This window comes from Protopterus annectens, chromosome 4.part1 (assembly GCF_019279795.1).
Source record: "Protopterus annectens isolate FY-2018-M chromosome 4.part1, PAN1.0, whole genome shotgun sequence".
Lineage (NCBI taxonomy): Eukaryota > Metazoa > Chordata > Ceratodontiformes > Protopteridae > Protopterus > Protopterus annectens.
This window is the reverse complement of record NC_056734.1, coordinates 384,035,292-384,059,362: the sequence shown is the minus strand read 5'-3', so window position 1 is coordinate 384,059,362 and position 24,071 is coordinate 384,035,292. Positions and strand designations below refer to the sequence as shown.

General features: G+C 42.8%; 1 protein-coding gene across 2 annotated transcripts in view; it reads right to left on the bottom strand.

The window, feature by feature from the left end:
• The window catches only part of TMEM183A (transmembrane protein 183A), a 562,721-nt gene that overhangs the window by 489,237 nt on the left and 49,413 nt on the right, over window positions 1-24,071 (bottom strand). For both annotated transcript variants that reach the window (XM_044070205.1, XM_044070204.1), the window contains exon 3: window positions 4,722-4,874. In XM_044070205.1, the coding sequence (XP_043926140.1) occupies window positions 4,722-4,874 (153 nt within the window). The remainder of the gene's footprint in view (window positions 1-4,721; window positions 4,875-24,071) is intronic.

The following is a 24,071-nucleotide window of genomic DNA, read 5'->3' as shown; positions in this document are numbered from 1 at the left end:
CACTGCTAAAAATAAAAAATAACTACCTTGAAAGTTTCCTTTGGACTTTGCTAACCATTTTATAATTTTATTGATTTTTACTGAATTTTTCTGCACTTTAAAAAGCTGTTCTGTTGCTTTAAGTAGCTAGAACATAGCACACACTTTACTCAGATCTGCTGAATATAGACTGTATTGTTACACTTTGGCATTATTCCAGCCATCTTACATTAGCAGGGCCCTGCCTGGACCCTTGTGGCAGACGTGAGTAGTCCAAGCACCATCAGAGTTGGAGATTACTGGAGGAAAGTTCACAGTGTTATTTCCCACTGACAGTTTAGATTAAAAAGTGTTTAATTTCACCTGTATTTAAGCCTCGCGTACCTCCACATTGCACACCAGGGTTCAGCAGTGCTCTGTACAGATGCAAATGCCTTGGAAGAAATTTTCTTCTAGACATCTGTTAGTAAAGCCTCCAAAGCTTCCCTGCTGCATTGCAGGAAACTCAGTTGCACACTGAGAACCATTGCCATAGTTTTCATCCCTAGCCTTCAATAAAATAAGCCCCATTTGTTAATCCTAGAGCAAAATCTGGTCAAACTAGTCCACTCCCAAATAGTGGTTAGGGTAAAAACCTGCCATAATGGATGGTCAGTTTCCAACCATTTCTCTAGCCAGCCAGACTGACATGGGCATCCTGAGGCAATGTAGTAACTGTCTTATGTATACAGACAACAATTTACTCCTAAAAAACAAACTGCAATATGCAAAAGATATAATTACACTCTCTCATGTAACAAAATGGACATCAAACAGGTTGTCAACACACACACACACACACACACACACACACACACACACACACACACAAAACAAGATCACAAAGCACAAGCCAACATACACGGAGGTACTTAATAGAAGCCTACCACCAAAAGATTAGAAACCTCCTAAGTGCAAACCACTTGCACACACTGCAAAGCAAACAGAATCCACTACACATCACACATACCAGTCTCTCAGCAAATAAGCCCATAAGGCAAAACACCTCAAAACTAAATGTCCTGGTCATTAGGCAACTCCTAGTGAGTTACACTGATGTCCCACTCACCAGGCTAGACAAGGAGAAGGTCATGATCAACTACTTGTCAGGTGCCAGGATCCATCAAATCATGCACGCACAAGTCACTCAACAAAAATTACCATTATGACTCTGTCATAGTATGTGTTGGTGTGAATCACTTGAGATGCAACTCTCTGGAAACATGAATGAACTCGCAGATTGAGTGTCCCAGGCAGGTATGACCCTAGCCCTAAGCAGCATTCTACTTTCACCCAGGATGATGCCATAATATAGACAAACATGACTGACTTCAACAATTGGCTTAGCATCTGGTGTCAATCTAGGGGGGGATCCATTATCGGTCAGCCTGGGAAGACATGGTTGACAGACCACACTGCTTTGCAAGAGATGGTCTTCACCTGCCTCCTCTAGGCTTTCAGATACTGACAAAGGCACTTGCCTCCCTCATATTGCCTTTTTTTAAGGGTATTTCAAAACAAAATTTCCGACATAAAAAAATCCACTCAAGACAAACTCAAAGTTATGCTGCTTAAATGCTAGGAAACAGGAAAGTGCACTCCCTGGAAGCACTACTCACCTTGGAAGATTCTGACATCTGTGCAGTCACTGTAACATGATTCAAGGCTGCAGAAAGCACCCCGGCCATGCAAGGCTACAATACCTTCCACACGTTCAGACCTCAAAATGAGTGTGAAAGAATCAAAGGTGGAGGTATTTTCATTAAAGCCAAATACACCTCAACACTGGTTAAACAGCATGACTGTCTTGAGCTACTCCAGGTCCAAATAACTATAGGTAAAACACCCTCCCACATCACTCGGCAGCTATCAGGTTCTCCATCACAAACCAAGAGAAGCACACCGCTTACCTGGACTTACTGGAGTCACTCACTATACAGCCAAGCACTCTGATGATGGGAGATTTCAACTATCCTTCCACCGATTTGTACACAAGCACAAACATGCTCAGCTGAGGTTCCTGGATAATGAGAACACAAATGCCCTGGAACAGCTAGTTTGCACCCCCCCCCCAGGGGCTCAAATGTCCTAGACCTAGTACTCCCCAACATGGGGGGGGGGAGGTCACTGCACCACTCCCTGTGTGTGGCCTTCCCTCGTAAGGTCAGACCATAAATCTGTCTCATTCGAAGTAACGATCAGACCCGACACCCCCACAGGAGCAAAACTGAAAAATTTCTCCAAAGCAAACTACAGCCTACAAAGTGACAGTATAAAAAGTTTCAAAACCCCTGCTAACACGGGTAACAATTACTCTTATGCAAAGGACGACACAAATGCCCTGTATAAACACCTAAACAATTGTACAGACTTGTCCATACCTAACCAGATCAAATCCAGGTCCTCCTGAAAAAAAAGGCCACCCTGGTAGACCTCAAGTATAAACAGGTTATATAACAAAAGGAGGACACTGATGTCCAAGAATAAAAAGAAACTTAATCATCATCAGAAGAATAACCTCCACAGCTTGAACAAGCAAATCAGATATCTTGTAAAGTCCTCTACAGCTAGTTATGAAGCATTAGCACCCCTGACTAAAGATAATCATAAGGCATTCTTTAGCTTCATCTGAAATCTAACACACCCAACAATGTGCTGAACTTACAGTGGACAGTACCTCTCACAGTGGATCAGAGGAAAACTGTCAACCTGCTAGTTGACAGATTTGCAGAAGACTTCACTCCCCTGTCCCCACCACCCATACCCCAAAGCATATCAGACACCGGTCCTCTACCTAGTATCTCCAAAGAGCAGATCATATCTGCAATCTCCAAGGCCAGAAACATGGCCTCTATGAGAACAGTTAACATCCCAGGCTGCTTACTAAATCTAAAACAAAAACTAGCAGAACTTCCTGACACTCTCTAACATCAGCTTGAGCACTGGCTTCATTCTAGCAAAGTGAATAGCAACAATAATTCCCTTGCACAAAGGGGGTCTATCAACTGATCCTGAGAATTATAGACCCCTAAGCCTAGAGTCTCATCTGCAAGGCAGTGGAAAGATCCATCATGGAACTTAACAAGAACATGGGCAACCTTCAAACTCTTGACCCAACCCAGTTTGGCTTTAAGGGTAGACCATGCTTACTGAACCTGGTGGACTTTCAAGAATGTCACCAAAGGCCCGGATGATGCCAAGAGAGTACATACTGCCTATCTTGACTTAGTCAAGGCTTTTGAAACAATCCTCCACTCCGGTATCATCGAGAAACTCTCCCAGCTGGGGATTAACACATATGTCATTAGATGGGTAGCCAAATGGTTCACCAACAGAATGCATACTGTCAAAGTTGGGGATTCTACCTCTACCAGTAGACCAGTTATTGATGGTGTACCATAAAGATATGTGCTGATCCCAGTACTGTTTTCAATCCATTTCTCTAAAGTCCAGGTGAAACTAGATGACCTGTGGCTTGCCAAGTTCACTGATTACTGCAAACTGGGTGCAATCATTGAGTCCCCAAATTATGTTAACATATTACAAAAGGGGCTAACACAGATAAAGGATTGGTGCCAAAGCCACAGACTTAAACTAAAAGCAAAAAGGTGCATTATTATTCTATTTTTGCATCGCATCCAAGACTAAGGATGTTATAACTCCTCTGTATTAGACTCTCAGGCAACTAATACAGTACAATGCTCCCTTTTGCATGTACCTCACTAGACGCCTGCAGCAGCTAAAGAGACCACAGAGGTTCTCACCAAGAAAATTCAGGGCTTCCAAAACATGATCTACATGGAAAGACTGAAAGCCCTGTCACTGTACTCTGTATTCTAAAGGCTGCTGAGATGTGACTTGTGTCTGGCCTACAAAGCAGTCTCTGACTCTACCCCTAATGGAAATAGTGCAGATCCACAAATCAATGTGACAAGATTTACTCACTCCAGGGATCTCAACCTTGCCTATGACAATAAGAGAACATGCTGGAGATGCACATCATCTCTCAGAAATTGCTGCTGCTCTGGAATAAACTCACAATTCACATGAAGCTGAACTCCTTAATGGCCCTATTCAAGCGCAACCTAGACAACTGGATGGGAGACCGTAAACCACCCCAGGTGTGGCACTTATGTCCCTCTTGGACAGGGCAGTCATTGCTGATCATAAACTCGCACTGCGAACGATGACCACCTAATCAAGATCAATTAGGGAACACGTTATAACATGGCTAGGCTTGTAAAGGCCAAAGGGCCATCAGCCTAGTAACCACCTATGAACCTATCACATAACAACGGCAGACTGTTCTTTAAAGAACTCATTAACAGGAACCAACAGACATGCAAGCAGCAGGACATGACATGAGCCATACTGTCCAGTCAAGTCAATAACCTATACAAAAGCTAAATGAAATACAGAGAAGTGGGATACAACAGATGGCACTGGTGAGACAACCACCACTCAAACCACCCCCAAAAGTCAACAGCAATTAGGACCGTCAAAGAGAAACCATTAAACCTAATGCATGCAAAAAATGGTAATATTCTTGTTAAGCTTGCACATGCAAACAACACTAATGAAAAAATGTACAACACTAAGCAATAAAAACACTCCGTCTCCAAATAGACTCATACACGTGTTTTGCAAAATACATGCTATAAATTTTTTACACACAACAAATGAAGCAACAAAATAAAAATTACCTTTGCAATGTTTGCTTTTTTTCTTTCTAGTAGCATTTGGCTCCCTGGTGCCCTCTTCCAGTTCGTCACTGTTATAGTCCAGTTCACCAGCCTGCTGATTGGACAGTATTTCAACTGGAACACTGGAAGCCTCCAACCCACAAAGTGATTTTACTGCAACAGAAATCACAACTGTGTGAGACAACAGATTGACAAGATGGGAAGTAAGCATCATTACCCACGGAATTCACTGTGTTGCAGTCCATCTCCTAATTTCTGAGGGATTATCTATTTGCTGTGCTATTCACATTTGCAATTTTTAAGGGGTCTACTAATTAAGTGAGCCAGAACAGGCTCTGTATGGATGTCAGACCATCCTCCTCTGAGGAATCTTGGACTTCATAGTCTCAACACTGAGAAACAATGCATTACCTACACTATGAAAATGACAACTTTACAGATTAACTCACTCAAATGCAGGAGCTTAGAAAACAACGTTATGTTGGTCTGGATACTGAAGCAGACGTGAGCCATGCATTACTTGCACTTAGAAGTCAACTTACTGTTTGCAAAAGAGCTTGAAAGCTGAAAAATCACGATTCACATCTTACCTACCTCAACATTTTTCTCTCCTGCCACACCATCTAAAAGACCCTCAAACGTTACTAGGGGAGGCAAGAACAGCAAAGAACTGCAAACTTGACAAAAACACAATTTATTTTACCTGAAAATGTGTTAAATCAGATAAGCAGCCTGGTCCAAAGACAGTTTTGAGCCACATCCTTGAGGAAAACCACATAGCAAGACTAAAACCAGCCCATGGATGAATCCCAGCATTCCTTCAGTTTCAGAAGGCAATGACTATTTATTTATTATTTTATTTATTTATTTATTTGCAGTTGGTTTACCAGGATGGTCCATTGGGCCAAAAGAACCCGTTTTCAATGGAGTCCTGGGGAGAAAAGCTCCAGAAAACAAACAAACTAGGTACAAACAATAGAATGATAATAAAAAAATAAAATAAAATTATAAAAGAAACACACATTAAATTCAAAATTCAGGACATATTCAAACAGTACAATCTAGTGAAAGTGATGTTACTATACACATACAGAGTAGTTATTTTATAAGGAGCATACGCTTTATAAGGTACAGTCAGGTAACATGAGTGGAAAATAAGATGTAAATACCATATATTTATGAGGGATGGGAGCAAGAGCATTCCCATTGGGACCTTAGATACATATGTAGAGATTTTTTGAACATGTAGTGATTGGGAGTGCTGCGAATAGATGGTGGGAGTGAGTTCCAGAGACGGGCAAGGTTAAACGATAGTAAGTTTTTACCTTGGGGACGATTTGGTTTATGTACTAGGGTAAAAAGTGCAGTGATTTCTATGATGGCTTCAAATCATGAATCAAATTCAAGTTGTTAAAATAGTTTCAACTGCTTCCATCACCAATCCCAAATTTTGACGGAAGAAAGCTACCAGCACATGCCTATCATACAGTAAAAGGGTAATAAGCCATTTCTTTAACATTAATTTAAAAATCACTTGCCCTAGTCCAGTTCTTACGCATGCATTAAATTTATATGAGCCCAAGAGTACTGTGATAATTACTAAGACAAATCAGCAAGATCATCCTTCAGCACAACTTCAAGCCCAGACATTGCTTCATGGACCCCAACTTTGGGAATATATCAGAAGCAGTAGTTTACAAGGCTCTGTGTCAGAGATAAAGCCCAAACAGGGTCTTAGATGATTACGTTCCGAGTAACATCTCAGACAGATGGGGGGACAGGGAATGAGCTACACAGAGCTTGCCTACCCCAGGGAAGGGAATGGCGATTTCCAGGTGGCAACAAGTGCTCCTATGCAAGTGGAGGCTTGCACAACAGGTTAGTGCCATGGCCAGAAAGGAGGCTGGTTTTGCCTTCTCAACCCAGTAATTGTTCTCCTTGGGAGACATGTATGGGAATGTGCACACATCTTAGCCAGGCATAGGAGGTCCCCACGGAGACATGGGTGCACCCATCAGCTACCAGGATCATAGTGACAGACTAAACAGGAAACAGTCCTGCAATCTATGCTCTCTGCGATATAAAGTGCAGTGAACAGTGATGATAAGTATTCCCCAAGTCTGGGGACAATCTGGGTCTGGTCTGAAAAACAGGTTACCCCAATCTGAAGGATACACCAGACCTCCAAGGTCACTGGAACAAGAACACCTTCCAATTGGAGATGGGTGGGTGAATGAGGACCAACAGGGGGCACAAACTCCTCCATGGACATCGGGAGGACAGCCCCCTCCAGTCATTTCTCTCTCTCATGTGCAGGCAAGCTCCCCATTCCCAAGAATTAAGGTGCATACGTGAACAGCATAACATGGAAAACATACACAAAGAAAGGAATAGAAAAAAGCTGCCTAAAACAGTAGTCAGTCATCCAAGGCATTAGCCATACTCTGTTAAAAGCCAAGCTCTTGGTTCTTATTCAACAGAATTTCTCTTCTCAAAATAAAACAGACAGAGTCTAGAAAACAGTGAAAATATCTGCTGCAGTACCTCAAGTCCTGTAACCCAGCCAGCTCACTTATTTTCAACCTTACCAGGCTCCTGGCTCTTTTCTACAGATACACTGCTCCTTTTCCACCTAGGAAGGTTATAGTTTAGCGCAGTCAATGACCAATTTAACACTCAACTACTACAGGGCAAGTATAACAAAGCCAAAATTCAAGGCCCACTGCAATTAGCCACATACTTTGGGTATAGCTGCCCCATGCTCGTGAAAATAGAGCTCCACAGCCTTAAGAGGCTATTTCAATGGAGAAGCTAAAACCAGATAACACTTGCCCTCATACTTGAGCTACTTTCTCAATGCATGTCTCCGCCTGGACAAAGTCTGGTATCAAAAGCAGAGAGCAACAGTGTTATCACACAAGCGGGGGGATAACTACACCCCCCAACATATACACACACTTTGACAAACATTTTAACTGTAAAATGAGGTTCTAACTTGGGTCAAAAACAACTTGTTTTTCAATGCGTGAGGGAAGGTAAACTGGTTAACTGATAAAATCAATTTACAGCTCTTCTCACAGTTAATTTGAGCTGATGGTAAATACAAAAGTTTCCCAGGGGCTGCAAGAACAGACTGCAGTGATATTTTAGTTTAGAACGCATTGTCTTGTGGGATGGATCACATTATTTCACCATGCCCCTTCTGTAACAAACTGTGCAATGATACTTATGCCCACTTAAAGAAAGATGCCAGTCAGGAATTTGTGCAGTCTAAAATGAAATACACTGCCTAACCTAAATGTACCTTTTATCACCCTTACATGAACAAGATTAAAACTGTTCTAATAAGGGTTAGGGCAGTAACACATACAAGTTGTTACAACATTAGAAAAAGTAAAACTTAACCATCTCCATAACTTGGCTAAGTACATAAATATGTAACATTTACACCAATTGTGTGCCCCTGATTTAGTCAGATGCCCCTAATTTTTCAGATGCTTTGCATATTTTCTGCTCAGGAAGTTTTGATGCATCAGTGTCTTACCCAGAGACTTTTACATTCATCAGTCAGTACATTAGAAAGACAAAATGCAGTTTGTGAACAACTGGATACGGGTCATCCATGCTAGCCCTACCCTCTCCCCAGTGATATTTCACTTTAGCCTCAAGCTTTTCTCTTACAAGAGAGAAAGAGCAAACTCGGAACAAGCAGTAAAACATGGTATAAACAGAGAACAAGTGACCACAGGGATTTACAGGGTTAGCAGCATATACTGCTGTCACTCAAAATTGCACCAAGTTAATTCAGTCTGCAACTCTACTGACCCCGCCCACTGCTGCAGCAGCCAGGAATCGGTGCAGTCTAAAATGAATCATCCAGAATGATGGAGGAATACACAGAATTCCCTCTCACCTCATCCACTATGTCCCTATTGTTCCCTTAGAGTGACTAAGTTGAGTAATCTGTCCTTATGCAAATTCAACTTCAAAAACTTACTCTCACACATCTAATTTGCTTCTACCAAAGATCATGACCACTGTGGACAAAAAATGAAATTTATTGTTTCATGAAATTATACCTGATCCCAAACTGCTGCAGCAAAATAAGTATTCACAGCTATTTTTTTAAGCCACGAATGCCCTGGGGGGGGGGGGGGGGGGGTCTAGACATCTTGACAATTTTTTTTGTTTAAGACAGCTAAGTGTAGCCCAAAATAAAAGTGCAAGGGTGCAGCTTAGTCACTATCCTGTCAGATCCCAGATTCATTCTGAATGGAATCTTACCAATTCTGAGAGTCTGTGCAAGTGTAATTAAAGGGATTAAAGCGACTCAAACATTTTACTCATGTTGTATTCTACATTCTGTTAAAGTACCTTCCAAACATGTTAAACAGCTCAGATTAAACTTTTTACAAAAAGACAACTTTTGTGAATTTCACTTCCTGGCTAGGTTACTTCTCCCATCTTCCCTCCATTAGTCAACCAGAGTATCACCAGGATGCCTTGCCAAAGACAGTGTTTCAAACAGGCAAGGGGAGAGGACAGAGTACCACTCTGTGCAACTGAGTTCAGGATAATACAACTTCCCCGTGGCCAACTATGGCAGTTACAGACTCCTAACCCATCTGGCAGATCAGAGAAGTCAGCATGTAACAATCGAAGTGCACTCAAAGTACCACAGAGCAATGCAGCAGCATTACAAGACTGTAAGCCATACCTCTCAAGTCGGACTTCCTTTTTTTATCTGTTCCTCATAAAATCTGGGGTTTTCTAACAAATCTTTTAAGATTAATCACAAAATAAGAAAAGTACAGTTTTGTACCTACCATAAATGTAGATGTCCGAACTGGATAGCATCTGCAGTCATAACAACTGGGTTGTCCTGTCGTCAGGCAGCCCTTCAGTCGGCCGGATTCCAAAGTCCGGGTCCGGCTTCGGCTGATGTCGCACTTCACCCGACGTCATCTCTGTTGGTCTTCGGGTATAAAAGCATCAGCCGACGCCATTTTCCTCAGTGTTTCTTGCCCCAGATGCCAGTAGCCCTCTTGAAGGCTAAAATTTGGATAGATGCCAATGTTTCCAAAAGATAGAGGTAAACACAAAATAAGCATGTATGTACATATATACAAACAAATACACCATAAAGACTCCCCACCAGCTAGCTATTAGGAGGTAAACACCCTAGGAGTACCACAGAGGGAAGGAGGGAGGGTAATCCTGACTGCAGATGCTATCCAGTTCGGACATCTACATTTATGGTAGGTACAAAACTGTACTATGTCCTTCATGGATGCATCTGCAGTCATAACAACTGGGTAGAATACCATAGCCAACTAGGGGAGGAGGATAAAAGTAGATTATGGTGTGTTTAGGATCCCTTGCAGTACAGCAGTGGCAAACCCTGCTCGGGATCTGGAATATAGAGGCAAACTCTAATGCTTGGCAAATGTATGCACGGAGGTCCAAGTAGCCGCCTCAATAATGTCTTTGGTTGCCACTCCTCGTAAGAAGGCTGTGGTAGTGGCTGTTGCCCTTGTAGAATGAGGTCTTATGTTCTGTGGAATTGGTTTTCCATGGAAGGAGTAACAGAATCGTATGCAATTTCCTATCCATTTGGAGATTGTCTGTTTGGAAATAGCTTTTCCTTCCCTTCCTGTTGCATAGGCTACAAAAAGTTGGTCAGTCTTTCTGCTATTTTTTGTTCTGTCCAAGTAGTAGCGTAGCTGTCTATGTACATCCAAGGTATGCAGTATTCTTTCCCCTCTGTTTTGTGGGTTGGGAAAGAAGGTAGGTAGGTGGATTGCCTGGTTTAAAGACACTCTGGATACTACCTTAGGCATAAATGTAGGATTAGTCCTCATGGACACTCTATCTTGGTGGAAGATTAGGAAGGGTTGCACTGCCATTAAGGCCTGTAGTTCTGAAACCCTCCTTGCTGAAGTAATTGCCAGTAGGAAAGCAGTTTTCCATGACAGGTGTTGTAGGTCTGCTGTTGCTGCTGGTTCAAAGGGTGATAGTGTCAACTTTTCTAGCACAAAGTTTAAGTCCCAAGCTGGTAATGGTGGTTTCCTTGGAGGTTTTACATTCTTGATTCCTCTGAGGAACTGCCTGAGCAAAGGTGCGAAAAACAGGTGGATCAAAGCTGTATTCTGCTGAAATAGCTGATGCATGTATCTTGATGGAGGAGTAGGACAGGCCTGAATGAAGAAGTTCGCCAGATACTCCAGAATGTTAGGCATATCTATGTTTGACACATCTTTTCCTCTTTCCGTACTCCAAATGACAAACCTTTTCCATTTTCCAGCATAGTTCCTTCTTGTTGAAGGTCTGCGTGCTTCAAGAATAATGTCTTTAACTCTTTGGGAAAGTTCTGGATTAGCTGCTGCTATGTGATGTTCCATGCAGTCAGTTGCAACGTTTTAGGTTTGGATGTATGATGCTGTAGTTGTTCTGAGTTAACATCAAAGGCATCAGGGTATTGGCCACATATTGTTCGAGACATGCTCCTCAGCAGTGGGTACCAGTGTTGTCTTGGCCAGTTTGGAGCTATCAGGATTATCCTTGGACGTTCTTCCTTGATTTTTAGTAGTACTTTGTGTATCAAGGGAAGAGGTGGGAATGCATATGCTGTTAGGCCTTTCCAGCTGAAGGAGAGCGAATCCACTTTCCATGCTAGTGGGTGGAATGTCCTTGTGCAGAACTTTTTGAGCTGGTGATTGAGAGGTGATGCGAATAGATCTATCTGAGGCATTCCCCATTTCTTTGAGATGGTCTTGAAGATGTCCGGGTGCAGCTTCCATTCGTGGGCATCCGATGTGGTTCTGCTTAATATGTCTGCTAGAGTATTTTCTTTTCCCGGTACAAATATTGCCTGTAACTGGATGTTGTAGCTGAGTGCCAGGGTCCACAGCTCCAAAGTCATTCTGCATAGGGGTATGAATGAGTGCCTCCCTGTTTGTTGATGTACCACATGACTGTGGTGTTGTCTGTCCTTATCATCAACTGGCCCTCTTGGAGAAATGGTTTGAACTTTTGGATTGCCAGTTTTACTGCTAGCATTTCTTTTAGGTTGATGTGCAGGTGAAGTTGATCCTGTGTCCACAATCCTTGCACGCATTTGTCCAGCATGTGGGCCCCCCATCCTAGGTCTGAAGCGTCTGTTGTGATGGTCTGGCTTGCTTGACATCTGCGAAAGGGTAGGCCTGGGTTTGACTGACATGCCTGAGCCCACCATAGGAACTCCTGCTTTAAGCATGGAATTAGTGGGATTTCTGTTTCTAGGCTGTGTCTGTGTTGGGACCATAAATTCTTTAGGTACCACTGTAGTTTTCTCATATGTAGTCTGGCAAATGGGACCAAGATTATGCATGATGCCATGAAGCCCAAGGCCTGCAGTACTTTTCTTGCTGTTACCTTGTTCAGTTTTGTTAGTGCCAAGAAGTAAAGAGGGAGTTCTTTTTGTTTTTCTGTAGTCAGGAATGCCATTTGTTTTACTGTGTCCAATTCCGCGCCCAAGAATGTCCTTGTTTGGGATGGCATCAGCCTTGACTTTTGTAAATTGACTGTGTATCCCAGTGCTTGTAGCAAGTAAATGACCCTTTGTAAATCTGTTGTCAGCTTGCTTTTGCTGTCCCCTTGTAGCAGGCAGTCGTCCAGGTATGGGTAAATTTGAATTCCCTGTAGTCTGTAATGGGCGATTACTGATGCCAGGCATTTTGTGAATACTCTGGGCGCAGTAGATAAGCCAAAGGGCAATGCTGAGAATTGATAGTGCTCTGATCCTGCAAGAAATCTGAGGTATCTTCTGCAGATTGGTCGAATGGGGACGTGCAGGTATGCCTCCTTGAGATCTAGAGTTACCAGCCAAGACTCCTTGCCCAGCATGGGAAGAAGTTGCTGTAGGGTCAGCATTTTGAATTTTGGGACAATGATGTATGTATTTAAGGTGGACAGGTCGAGAATTGGTCTCCAACTTTTTTCCTTTCTTGGAACTAGGAATAGTCTGGAGTAGAACCCCTTTCCTTGCTCTGCTGTTGGCACTCTTTCCACAGCTCTCATGTTTGCTAACTCCATTATCTGTTGTAGTGCCTCTGTTTTTTGATTTGGAGGTAGATATGGCATTCCTCTTTTGACTGGTAAAGTGTGGAAGTGAAACCTTGATCTATGGTTTGTAAAATCCACTTGTCTTTTGTTATGTAGTGCCAGTTCTTTGAAAATAAGGTTAACTTTCCGCCTAGAGGAGCTGCTATTTGTTCCCTGGTAGGCGGATTTAGGGTTAAGTCACTGTGGTTGTGCTGATGTAGTGGCAGTGGTTGTGTCTGTGCCTCTGTTGTTACCTTGCCACTGTCGTCCTCTGTAGGCACCTCCTCTGGTTTGGTTTTGCCTCTGGAACGTCTATTCCTGCCCTTTGAAATTTTGTGGAGTCAGGAAAGGACCAATTTTGGCAGGCCAGTTCCTGCTAAACCTTGGGGTTGAACCTGCAAGAAATCTTTAACCGTTTGAACAGATTTTGCCTTTTCTTCCATTTTCTTCATAACCTGCTGGGCAGGTGTACCAAACAAACTTGTCTTATCCATAGGAGCATCTAGCAACTTAGCTTTAACATGATCCGGTAAAGCTTGCTCCTTTAGCCATGCATGCCTTCTTATCACTGTGCCAGTCATGGCTGATCTAAATGAAGCCTCCAGTGCATCATAGCCACATTTTAAGGAATGGTTGCTAACCTGTTGTATGTTATTTACCATTTCTAATACATATTTCTTATCAAGAGATTCATCAGTGGTTAGTTTTTAGTTAACTGATCAAGCATAAACTCTTGGTATTGTATCATGTGAAACTGACAGTTTAAAGCTCTAGCTGAGAGAGTAGCTGAAGTGTAGACCTTTTACCCCATCTGTCTAATGACCTTGCTTCCCTTTCAGAAGGAATAGGGTTTTAGCTATGGTCGGCTACTGCCTTGGGACCCTGGGATATAGTTTGGGGTCTGCAAGTGGGGCCTTGTAAAGGTGGTGATGAGTATCTGGCACCCTGTAAAATCTGTCTGGTTTGGCAGGGGCTGGGGTAAAGAATCTGGAGCGGAGCAGACATCATTGAAAGCATCATCCACCACAGAGAGAACAGGAGGTATAGCTAAGGGCCTGTGCTGTGGGAGGTGCAGAAAGGTCCTAAGTCTCTTTCTGGGGTCTGAAAAATCCTGTTGCTGCCATTGGAACTGCTCTCGCATGGCATGTAAGGTTTCCCCAAAGGAGAATTCTTCTGGTGGGGAAGCAGCTGGAATGGATTCTTCAGCATCAGAATCTTCAAAATTGGAGAAAGGAGCCTCTGGCTGGTCAGTTATGTCTGATTCGTCAGCAGAATCATCAGAGGACACTGGCTCATGGGGCTCTGCCCTAGGTCTCTTCTCTGGGGGCTGAGAGGCCCTGTCTGGGTGAGATTGAGATCCTCTAATTAATGAAATTAAATCTTCTGCCAAAGTAAGCATTTGAGAACTAGAAGAGGGCCTGGTTGTGGGCGGTTTAACAGGCACTGTCTTAGTAGTCTTGGCTGCTTTAGCCCTGGCGAAGGCCTTAATGGACATGGCTGCTGGAGGCCTAGCAGCACCACGTGCTGGGGTAGAGACATCCAAGGGAATGGTGTCTGATAAGTCAGTGGCAACCACCGTAGTGGATAAAATTTCTGAGGCCGATTCAAGAGTGGTAGCAGGGGCCTCAGTTGTAGAGATAGGTTCAGCTGTACTTTGATCAGTTTTCTCGGTTTCGGCGAAACCGAGACACTCATTGTTTGCTTAACCATGGTTTCGGCGAAACCGCGGACCGCGAGTGTCGGTCTTTATCTTTGCGTTTTGGCAGATTGGGTAGTCGGAGGATCCGGCGGCATAAGGTACGCAAAACCAGAACCGAAAAACTGTTCTGCAAACTCCGACCGACGCCTAAGCGTTCGGCGGTTGAAAGAAGCACAGGCCGAACAGGCTGCTACGTCGTGGGCTGGGCCTAAACAAGGTAGACAATAAGAGTGGAAATCTTTATGAGGTATTTGTTTCCCACAGGTTAAACAATTATTAACTTTTTCTGACATCGGCTGAGGCAAGAAAGAGTCCCCAACGGGGTACTTAGCTTTAGAAGTCTTCGAAGTAGTATTCGGTAGAAGTAATCTCTGGATCCGACCGACCGGCACTTGCGAACAGCTTCTGCTTCGGGCGCCACGCGGCAAGAAAGACTGAGGAAAATGGCGTCGGCTGATGCTTTTATACCCGAAGACCAACAGAGATGACGTCGGGTGAAGTGCGACATCAGCCGAAGCCGGACCCGGACTTTGGAATCCGGCCGACTGAAGGGCTGCCTGACGACAGGACAACCCAGTTGTTATGACTGCAGATGCATCCATGAAGGACATCCTTTTAGTTTCAGACTTCCTTTTTTCCTTGAGAAAAGGTGTACTAATGCTAAACATTTTATTTTTAAAGTTGTTAAAATAGCAACAGCATGGACAAACATCCATCACCAGACTTTAAAAACAAAAAATCAAAAACCACTGTGTCATTCCTTCAAACCAACACTTACACACTCACATTGAGTACTTTCAACTGTTCGCAATGACTTCTTTAGAGTCTAAAAGAAGTCTGGATGTGAACAGACGAAAGCACTCACTGTGTGGAGTAAGTGTTACGTTTTGACAGAATGACACAGTGGAATTCAGATGTTCTTCTTGATTTTAGCAACTCTAAGTACATATCAGTAGTATTTAAAATCTGTCCCTGACAGATCCCCCTCCGCCATCAAGTATGGCTTTGTTCTTGATTCGTGCTCTAAAAGGTTGAAAGCTCTGCATGAACCTCAATATGTATCCAGAATGTAAGTGTTCACACTGCTACATCTGCAGTTACACAGCCGAGATACAACTGACGCTTATTTGGCTATTAGGCTGGACTGACAGCTAAGCTCTGAGAAGGTCCTAACCCTCAAATTTACCGGGGGGTTATTAATCAAACTTGATGGCAGAAGGGAAAACACAGCTTTTCTATGCAAACATTTCATGGCTGTAAATTTTCTACAAAGTATATCATGATTTGCCATGTTTTAGTAAAACGCCTACATCTTTCCAGTTCCTTTATCTTCAGACTGTTGCAGCTGCTTGTTTATATTACATTAGTTGTATGGGGTGCTGCAGTGCAACTGTGATAAACAGATGTTTGTGAGCATGACACAATGCATCTACTTAACCTTGAAAAAACTGCATGTCTAAGTTTTCAAGGAGTTAAAATGATAGCTAAAGTGAGTTGTACTCATTTCTCTGCATTATGTTTATATTACATTAGTTGTATGGGGTGCTGCAGTGCAACTGTGATAAACAGATGTTTGTGAGCATGACACAATGCATCTACTTAACCTTGAAAAAACTGCATGTCTCAGTTTTCAAGGAGTTAAAATGATAGCTAAAGTGAGTTGTACTCATTTCTCTGCATTATAAAAAGGGGGCTGGGTTAATGGTGCAGGTAGTTTGAAGTACAAGTAGTACATTACTGTACAGTTAAGGGAATTGTTGTCTGAAGTACTAAATGCTTAACAGTGTATTTTACAACAATGCAAAAAAGGAACAATGCTACATATATGTTCCCAGGCAAGTACTACTTTAGCTGCCCTTGGGGGACATTTTAGACCTACCTTACTTCTTTTTGTGTTTAAAATAACCTAAACCACTTGGTTAGAGATTGGCCTTACCAAATATACAATATAAATATAAATTTACATACACACATTATATAAATTATATTACATAATTTATACTAAACAGTGACTAGTTAATTAATACAGACTTAGTGAGGTCAGCAGTCTTGTATCTTCGGTATGCTTTACTGGTGCCTTTAAAAACATTGCATCTCTTCCTGTAAAACATTTACTACTGAATTTTGGATCTCTCTTAAATATGTAATGTAAGGTGTAAATAAGGAAAGATATAAATGAAGCAACTCCTTATTCTTTAGTGCTGTGGGATCTTTTATATCCACCTAAGCTATCACCAACTCAAATACTTGTAACAATGCAATCAGAAAACAATTCTGGTTATATTTTGCATCAGCTTTTTTTTTTTTGTAACTTCTAATTAGAATGTGAGAAAAGTACAGTTTTGTACCTACCATAAATGTAGATGTTCGAAGATCCACATTGCTGCAGTCCTAACACTTGGGTAGTCCGCTGTCCCAGTCGGCCCGAATACCAAAGTATATGGCTGACGTCGGTCAAGGCGCATTAGTCTGACGTCAGGACGTCAGGGTACAAATGCGCATGACCGACGTCATATCCTCAGTCTTTTCTTGCCCCAGATGTCAGAAGACCCTAAAAAGATAAAGCCTAAACCAAAAAACACCAAACACTCCTACACCAAATATATATATACAATATATACAAATTTACAAGAGTATAACCCCACCCACACAACCACCCCTAAACACAGAGGGGAAGGAGGGAGGGTAAATTGGACTGCAGCAATGTGGATCTTCGAACATCTACATTTATGGTAGGTACAAAACTGTACTATGTTCTTCATACCACATTGCTGCAGTCCTAACACTTGGGTAGAATCCCAAAGCAGAGGTAAGGGAGGCTGGCAAATCATAAAGAAGCAGGAGCTGTCAACATGCCCTGCAAAATAGCCGTGGCAAAACCAGCCCTAGATTTAGAGTAGAGAGGAAGGTGGTAATGCTTAGAGAAAGTATGCACTGAACTCCAAGTAGCTGCCTCCAAAATATCCTTAGTTGCCACCCCCCTTAGAAATGCTGTTGAAGTGGCAGTAGCCCTAGTGGAATGAGGCCTAATCCCAGCTGGAATCTCCTTGCCATGATGGGAATAACAAAATGCAATGCAAAACCCAATCCACTTAGAAATAGTTTGTTTTGACACAGGTTTGCCCTGAGAACTCAAAGCAAAAGAAACAAACAACTGCTGAGACTTTCTAAAATCCTTAGTCCTGCTTAAATAATAACGCAACTGCCTGTGTACATCTAAAGTGTGCAAAATCTTTTCCCCCTTATTTTGGGGATCTGCATAAAAAGTAGGCAAATGAATAGTTTGGTTCAAAGCCACACTAGAAACCACCTTAGGCATAAAGGAAGGATTAGTACGTAATGATACCCTATCCTTATGGAAAATCAAAAAAGGCTCAACCGCCATAAGGGCCTGCAATTCAGAAACCCTTCTTGCAGAAGTAATGGCCAACAAAAAAGCAGTCTTCCATGACAAATATTTCAACTCAGCAGTGGCAGAGGCTCAAAAGGTTGTAGAGTAAGTTTCTCCAACACAAAATTGAGATCCCAAGCAGGAGTAGGAGCTCTCATGGGGTCTTATATTCTTTGCCCCTCTAAGAAATTGCTTGAACAAAGGATGAGAAAACAATGGTGGGTCACAATCATAGTGAGCTGAAATTGCTGCAGCATGAATCTTAATGGAAGAGAAAGACAAACCTTTGTCCAATAACTCAGTCAGATATTGAAGAGCCACACTCAAATTAGGCTCAGAAACCTCCAAATTCTTTGCTGCACTCGAAAATAAAAATCTCTTCCATTTTTCTGCGTACACTTTCCTTGTACTAGGTCTTCTGGCTTCCATAATCACATTCAAAACTTGTTGAGGAAGTTGAGACCTGCTGTGTTTCAAAACAGAATATACCAGGCTGTTAGATGAAGAGAGTGAAGCTTGACATTGAGTAGATGACCGTCCCTCTGAGGCAATAGGTGTGGAATCAAAGGTAAAGGCCATGGAGGCTTCCTTACCAGACTCCTCAGTAATGGGTACCAGTGTTGCGAGGCCAATCTGGAGCTATTAAAATCATCCTTGGCTTGTCTTGTCTGACCTTTAGGAGTACCTTTGGGAGAAGAGGCAGAGGTGGAAAGGCATACACATGAAGATTTGTCCAACTGAAAGAAAGAGCATCCACTTTCCAAGCTGTGTGATGAAACCTTTTTGTGCAAAACTTTGGCAGCTGGTGGTTTAGTGGAGAAGCGAACAGATCTATGTCTGGAGTTCCCCATGACACTGTCAATTTCCGAAATACATGAAGATCCAGTTTCCACTCGTGGGGATCCATGATTTGTCTGCTTAACACATCTGCTAAGGAGTTCTGTGCTCCCGGCAGAAACCTTGCCTGAAGAGTTAGGTGCAAGCTGAGCGCAGTCTCCCATAAAATCATTGCTTGCCTGTATAGAGGGTAAGAATGTGTTCCCCCTTGTTTGTTGATGTACCACATGACAGTTGTGTTGTCTGTTAGAATCAACACCTGCCCCGGAAGAAGTAACTCCTTGAAAGCCATTAATGCAAACTGGACTGCTAACATCTCCTTCATGTTGATATGTAGATGCTGTAGTCTGGCAGGCCACTTGTCTTGTATCCACTTTCCATTCAGATGAGCTCCCCAAGCTATGTCTGAGGCATCTGTCGTTAGAATCTGACTCGCCTCTGGCCGGGTCACAGAGAGTCCCTTGTTTAGGTGACATTCCTGAGCCCACCACAAAAATTCCTTTTGAATGAAAGGTATTATTTGAATGACAGTGTCCAAATCCTGGCAGTGCTGTGTCCATACATTTTGAGATACCATTGCAGCTTCCTCATATGCAGTTTGGCATTGGGAAGCACCAGAATACAAGATGCCATGAACCCTAAGGCTTGAAGGACTGTCCTTGCAGTCAGCCCGGACTGAAGAGATAGTTGATGGAAGTAAAGGGAAAGATTCTTTTGTTTGTCCGGGGTTAAAAAGGCCATCTGGGTTGCTGTATTCAGTCTCACACCCAGAAAGCACATGTCTTGAGAGGGTACTAGACTGGACTTTATTTCGTTCACAGAATACCCCAGGCATCTTAGCACTGCTATCACATATTCCAAATGCTGTAAAAGGTCTTCCTTTTCTTGAGCCAGAATCAGGCAGTCGTCCAAGTAAGGATAGATTTGTATTCCTTTTAGCCTGAAGTAAGCTATCACTGGAGCCAGAACCTTTGTGAATACTCTGGGCGCAGTAGATAAGCCAAAGGGCAATGCAGAGAACTGATAAGGGGAATTCCCAGCTCGAAAACGCAGATACTTCCTGCAACTTAAGTCTGATAGGTACATGAAGGTAAGCCTCCTTGAGATCTAAAGTTACCATCCAGTGATCCTTGCCCAGCAGAGGTAAAAGCTGTTGTAACGTCAACATTTTGAACTTGGGAATGTCCAGATAAGTGTTGAGGATGGATAAATCCAAAATTGGTCTCCACGTGTTCCCCTTCTTTGGTACTAGGAACAGGCGAGAATAAAATCCTAGGCCCCTTTCTGGCACAGGAACCGGCTGAATGGCCCCTATTTGGAGTAACAGAAATTTGCTTGTGAGCCTCTTTTCTTTGTAGAGGAGGAATGTCTGGCATGCCTTTGAAAGGAGGCAAGGTATGGAAATAAAACCTGTAACCGTGGTGAATGATATCCAATACCCATCTGTCTTGGGTAATTAAACTCCAATTTTCTTTGAAAAGTGCCAGCCTTCCTCCCAAAGGTGCTGCCAGGCGAGAAAGCACTGGCAGCTGAAAAGGCAGGTCATTGGGTCTGTTTACGAAAGGACTGACCCCTGCCCTCACCCGAAGACTGAGCAGGTGAACTCCCTGTTCTAGGCCTAAAAGAACCTTGAGCTCTGCCCCTACCACGTCTAGACCTACCCCTAGACTGGGAATCATAAGCAGGATATGTCCATCGCTTAGTAGGCCAATTTCTACTAAACTTCGGAGGCTGAACCTGCAAAAAATCTTTAACAGTCTGCATAAACTTAGCCTTGTCCTCCATTTTCTTTAAAACAGCTTCCACAGGCGAACCAAACAACACGTCAGACTGTAACGGAGCATCCAAAATCCTTGTCTTAACATGCTCAGCTAAATTCTGATCCCTTAGCCAGGCGTGCCTCTGAAGAACAGAACCAGTGGCAGCCACCCTCGAAGAGGCCTGCACAGCATCAAAACCACATTGCAAGGAATGCTTACCCACCTGTTCAGACACATGAACTAAATCCTGCAACTCTTTACACTCAGTACCTTCCGCCAGAGCATCCACCTTAGACTTCAATTGTGAAAGGAGATAATTTTGATATTTTAACATGTGGAACTGGCAATTCAAAGCCCTCATGGCTAAAGTGGAAGAAGTATACACCTTCTTTCCCCATCTATCCAAAGCCCTTGCCTCTATCAGGAGGAACAGGATTTTTAACAACAGAAGCCTTAACACCTTTAGGCCCCTGAGAAACAGTTTCTGGGTCTGCCCTAGGACTCTTAAAAGATACTTATGAGCTTCAGGCACCCTATAATATCTATCTGGTTTAACTGGGGCAGGAGGCAAAGAATCAGGGTTCAGGAAGCCTCTGCAAAACATCTTCCACCACATCCAGAACAGGAGGTATAGCTAAAGGCCTATGCTGGGGTAAAACAAAATTCCCTAAGCCTCTTCCTGGAATCAGAGAAATCTTGGCCTTCCCATTTAAAATGCCCCTCATGGAATGAAGAGTCTCTGAAAAGAGAAATCCTCAGGAGGAGAAGAAGGAGTAGAATCATCCACATCAGAATCAGAATAAGGAGGATACTCCTGCAAGTCTTCAGTCGAAGACTCAGAAGCCTCGAACACTGCTCAAAACTCTCAAGCTCAGGTTCCACCCTAGGCCTCTTATCAGGAGGGGCATAGAACCTCTAATCATAGTAATCAAATCTTCTGCCATTTTAAGCATATGTTTCTTAGGCAAAGATCCTGAAGAAGTAGGAGAGACCCCCACTGAAGATAAACCTGGCCTGCCTCTCAAAGAAGCCTTGGAAACAGAAGGGAGGGCCTAACCACCTTAGGAAGAGAGGGAGAACAGCCACCTGAGAAGCCCCTTCAGCCTGGCCTACCTCCTGAGAAGACACATCTTGTAACAGTAAAGTCTCTCCCTGAGACTCCAAAGAAACTTCTGGCAGAACCTCCGGCTCCACTGAGCCTTCTAAAGAACCGACGTCCGGGACTGGCGGTTCTTCCAACCTAGGCTTTACTGCTTTGTCCTTGCGCTTTTTGGACGAAGCGGGCGTCGGAGCATCCGACGGCATTTTATAATTACAACGCTTCCCAAAACTAACCTGGCACAGTCTAACCTTCTCTTTATAGTGCGTTTGTTAAATCTAGCACAAGAGCGACATCCAACAACGTCGTGCTCAGGCCCTAAACAAGGTATACACAAGGTATGGTAATCCCTATGAGGTATCTGTTTCCCACAAGAAATACAGTTATTCACTTTTTCTGACATCCGGTTAAATACTGAGGCAAGAAAAACCAAAATATTCTAGCGGGTACTTAGCCAACTTTGATTCAGCCTGAAACTCCGACTTCAGAAAATTTCAGAACGCCAACCTGCACTCGCAAAACTGCTTCTGCATCGGACCATGCGGCAAAAAAGACTGAGGATATGACGTCGGTCATGCGCATTTGTACCCTGACGTCCTGACGTCAGACTAATGCGCCTTGACCGACGTCAGCCATATACTTTGGTATTCGGGCCGACTGGGACAGCGGACTACCCAAGTGTTAGGACTGCAGCAATGTGGTATGAAGAACATCCTCCAGTCAGAAACAGATGGGGGAAGAGTTATTTATTCTGATTAACCAGATTTTTTTTCGGCAGCTGTACCTACTTTTGAAGACAATTTTGTCCAGATTTTCAGGTAAGAACACAGACAATTTCAATAGCTATGCTCTTATACTGTTATTATGGGACAGATTTAGCTTTCAGAGGAAACAAAATTTCACCAGGTTGTCTGCTCCTATGGGTGTATGTAAGACTAAGAAAAAATAAGTTAAAAGTATTCACCATAATGTTACATCTGTGTTGTCCATTTTTAATTTTTCCTCAACTGTTGGGTTTGGATCTGAACCTCAGATCTGAATCAGACATTACTAAAGTTTGTGTCAACCAAAAAGCTCTCGAGCCTCTCCCTTATCCATAATGCACCCCCCCCCCAATATACCCAAATCGTTTGTTGATTTCACCCGAATCATAAAGGGCAATGGTATCCTTACAATGTCTCGTCCTTCAAGAAGTTTGTTGAAGAAAAGGATGGGGGTTGGTGGGCGGGAAGATGACTGAAAATGGACAACAAAGAAGATGGAACATTATGGCGAGTACATAACTTCTTTATCTGATGTTGTCAATTTGTACTCTATCCTCAACTGTTGGGACAGAGTCCCCAGCTACCTAGAACCCATATTCCTGAGCACAGTTGAGCCAAAAGCTGTTCTACCCTGAGACCAGATCTAATTTTTATCAAGGGACAAAGGTATGAGGATTCGCCCAGTTTGCAGCTGCACATATGTCGTCCATGGAAGCTCTGGACAGAAAGACTGAAGTTGCCATGGACCTAGATGAATGGGCTCAAAAGGTTTTGGTACCCAGTTTGTTATAGATAAAAATACAAATCAGCCATCTGGCTAGAGTTACTTTGGCACTGGCTTTCCCCAATTTCAAAACTGCAAAAGAAACACACAATTGGGCTTTCCGATCTCTTTTGTCCTATGTAAATAAAAGTACAATTGTCTGTGAATATCCAATAAAAGCAACATATATATTCACCTTTGTTTGTAAATTTAGTAAAGAATACTGGCAAATTAATGGACTAATTGATATTGGATTCTGACACCTCCTTGGAAAGGAAAGACACACTGGGTGGTAATGTAACTATCCTTACGAAAAATATGGAGGTTTCAATGGCGAGGCTTGAAGATCCGAAATTTTTCTAGCGGAGGTAATGGCCACCAGAAAGACAGTTTTCCAAGTCATGAATTTAAGGTCACATTTTGCTGATGGTTCAAAGGAGGAATGAAGGCTTGCACTACCAGTTCAAATCCTATGGTGGACTAAGGTCTTTATATGGGGGTCTCAATAGAAGAGTGCTTCTCAAGAAAGCTTTGCTAGGTTTAGAAGAGGCCACAGACAGTCTCAAATCCAATATGAAAACGTACTGCTGCCAAATGAACTTTAACGGTAGAGATGCTCACCTAATCATTAAGATCAAAGCTAAAAATTCCATTATGTTATGTATCGGAACTGAAAAAGGGTCAATGTTTTTGTTATGCATTTTGCATTTACTTGCACAAAGCCTAAATTCCATTATGTTATGTATCAGAACTGAAAAAGGGTCAATGTTTTTGTTATGCCCAGTAAACAAACTTTTTGCATTTACTTGTACAAAGCCTTCTTGAAGGTTTATGGGAAGATAAAAGTATATGAAAAATAGATTGAGAGAGCATCGATTATCTGGTTATTAACGGAACTCAAAAAAACACACTAGTAGCTTGAGGTTTGAGATATCCGGATGAACCATGCCTGTCG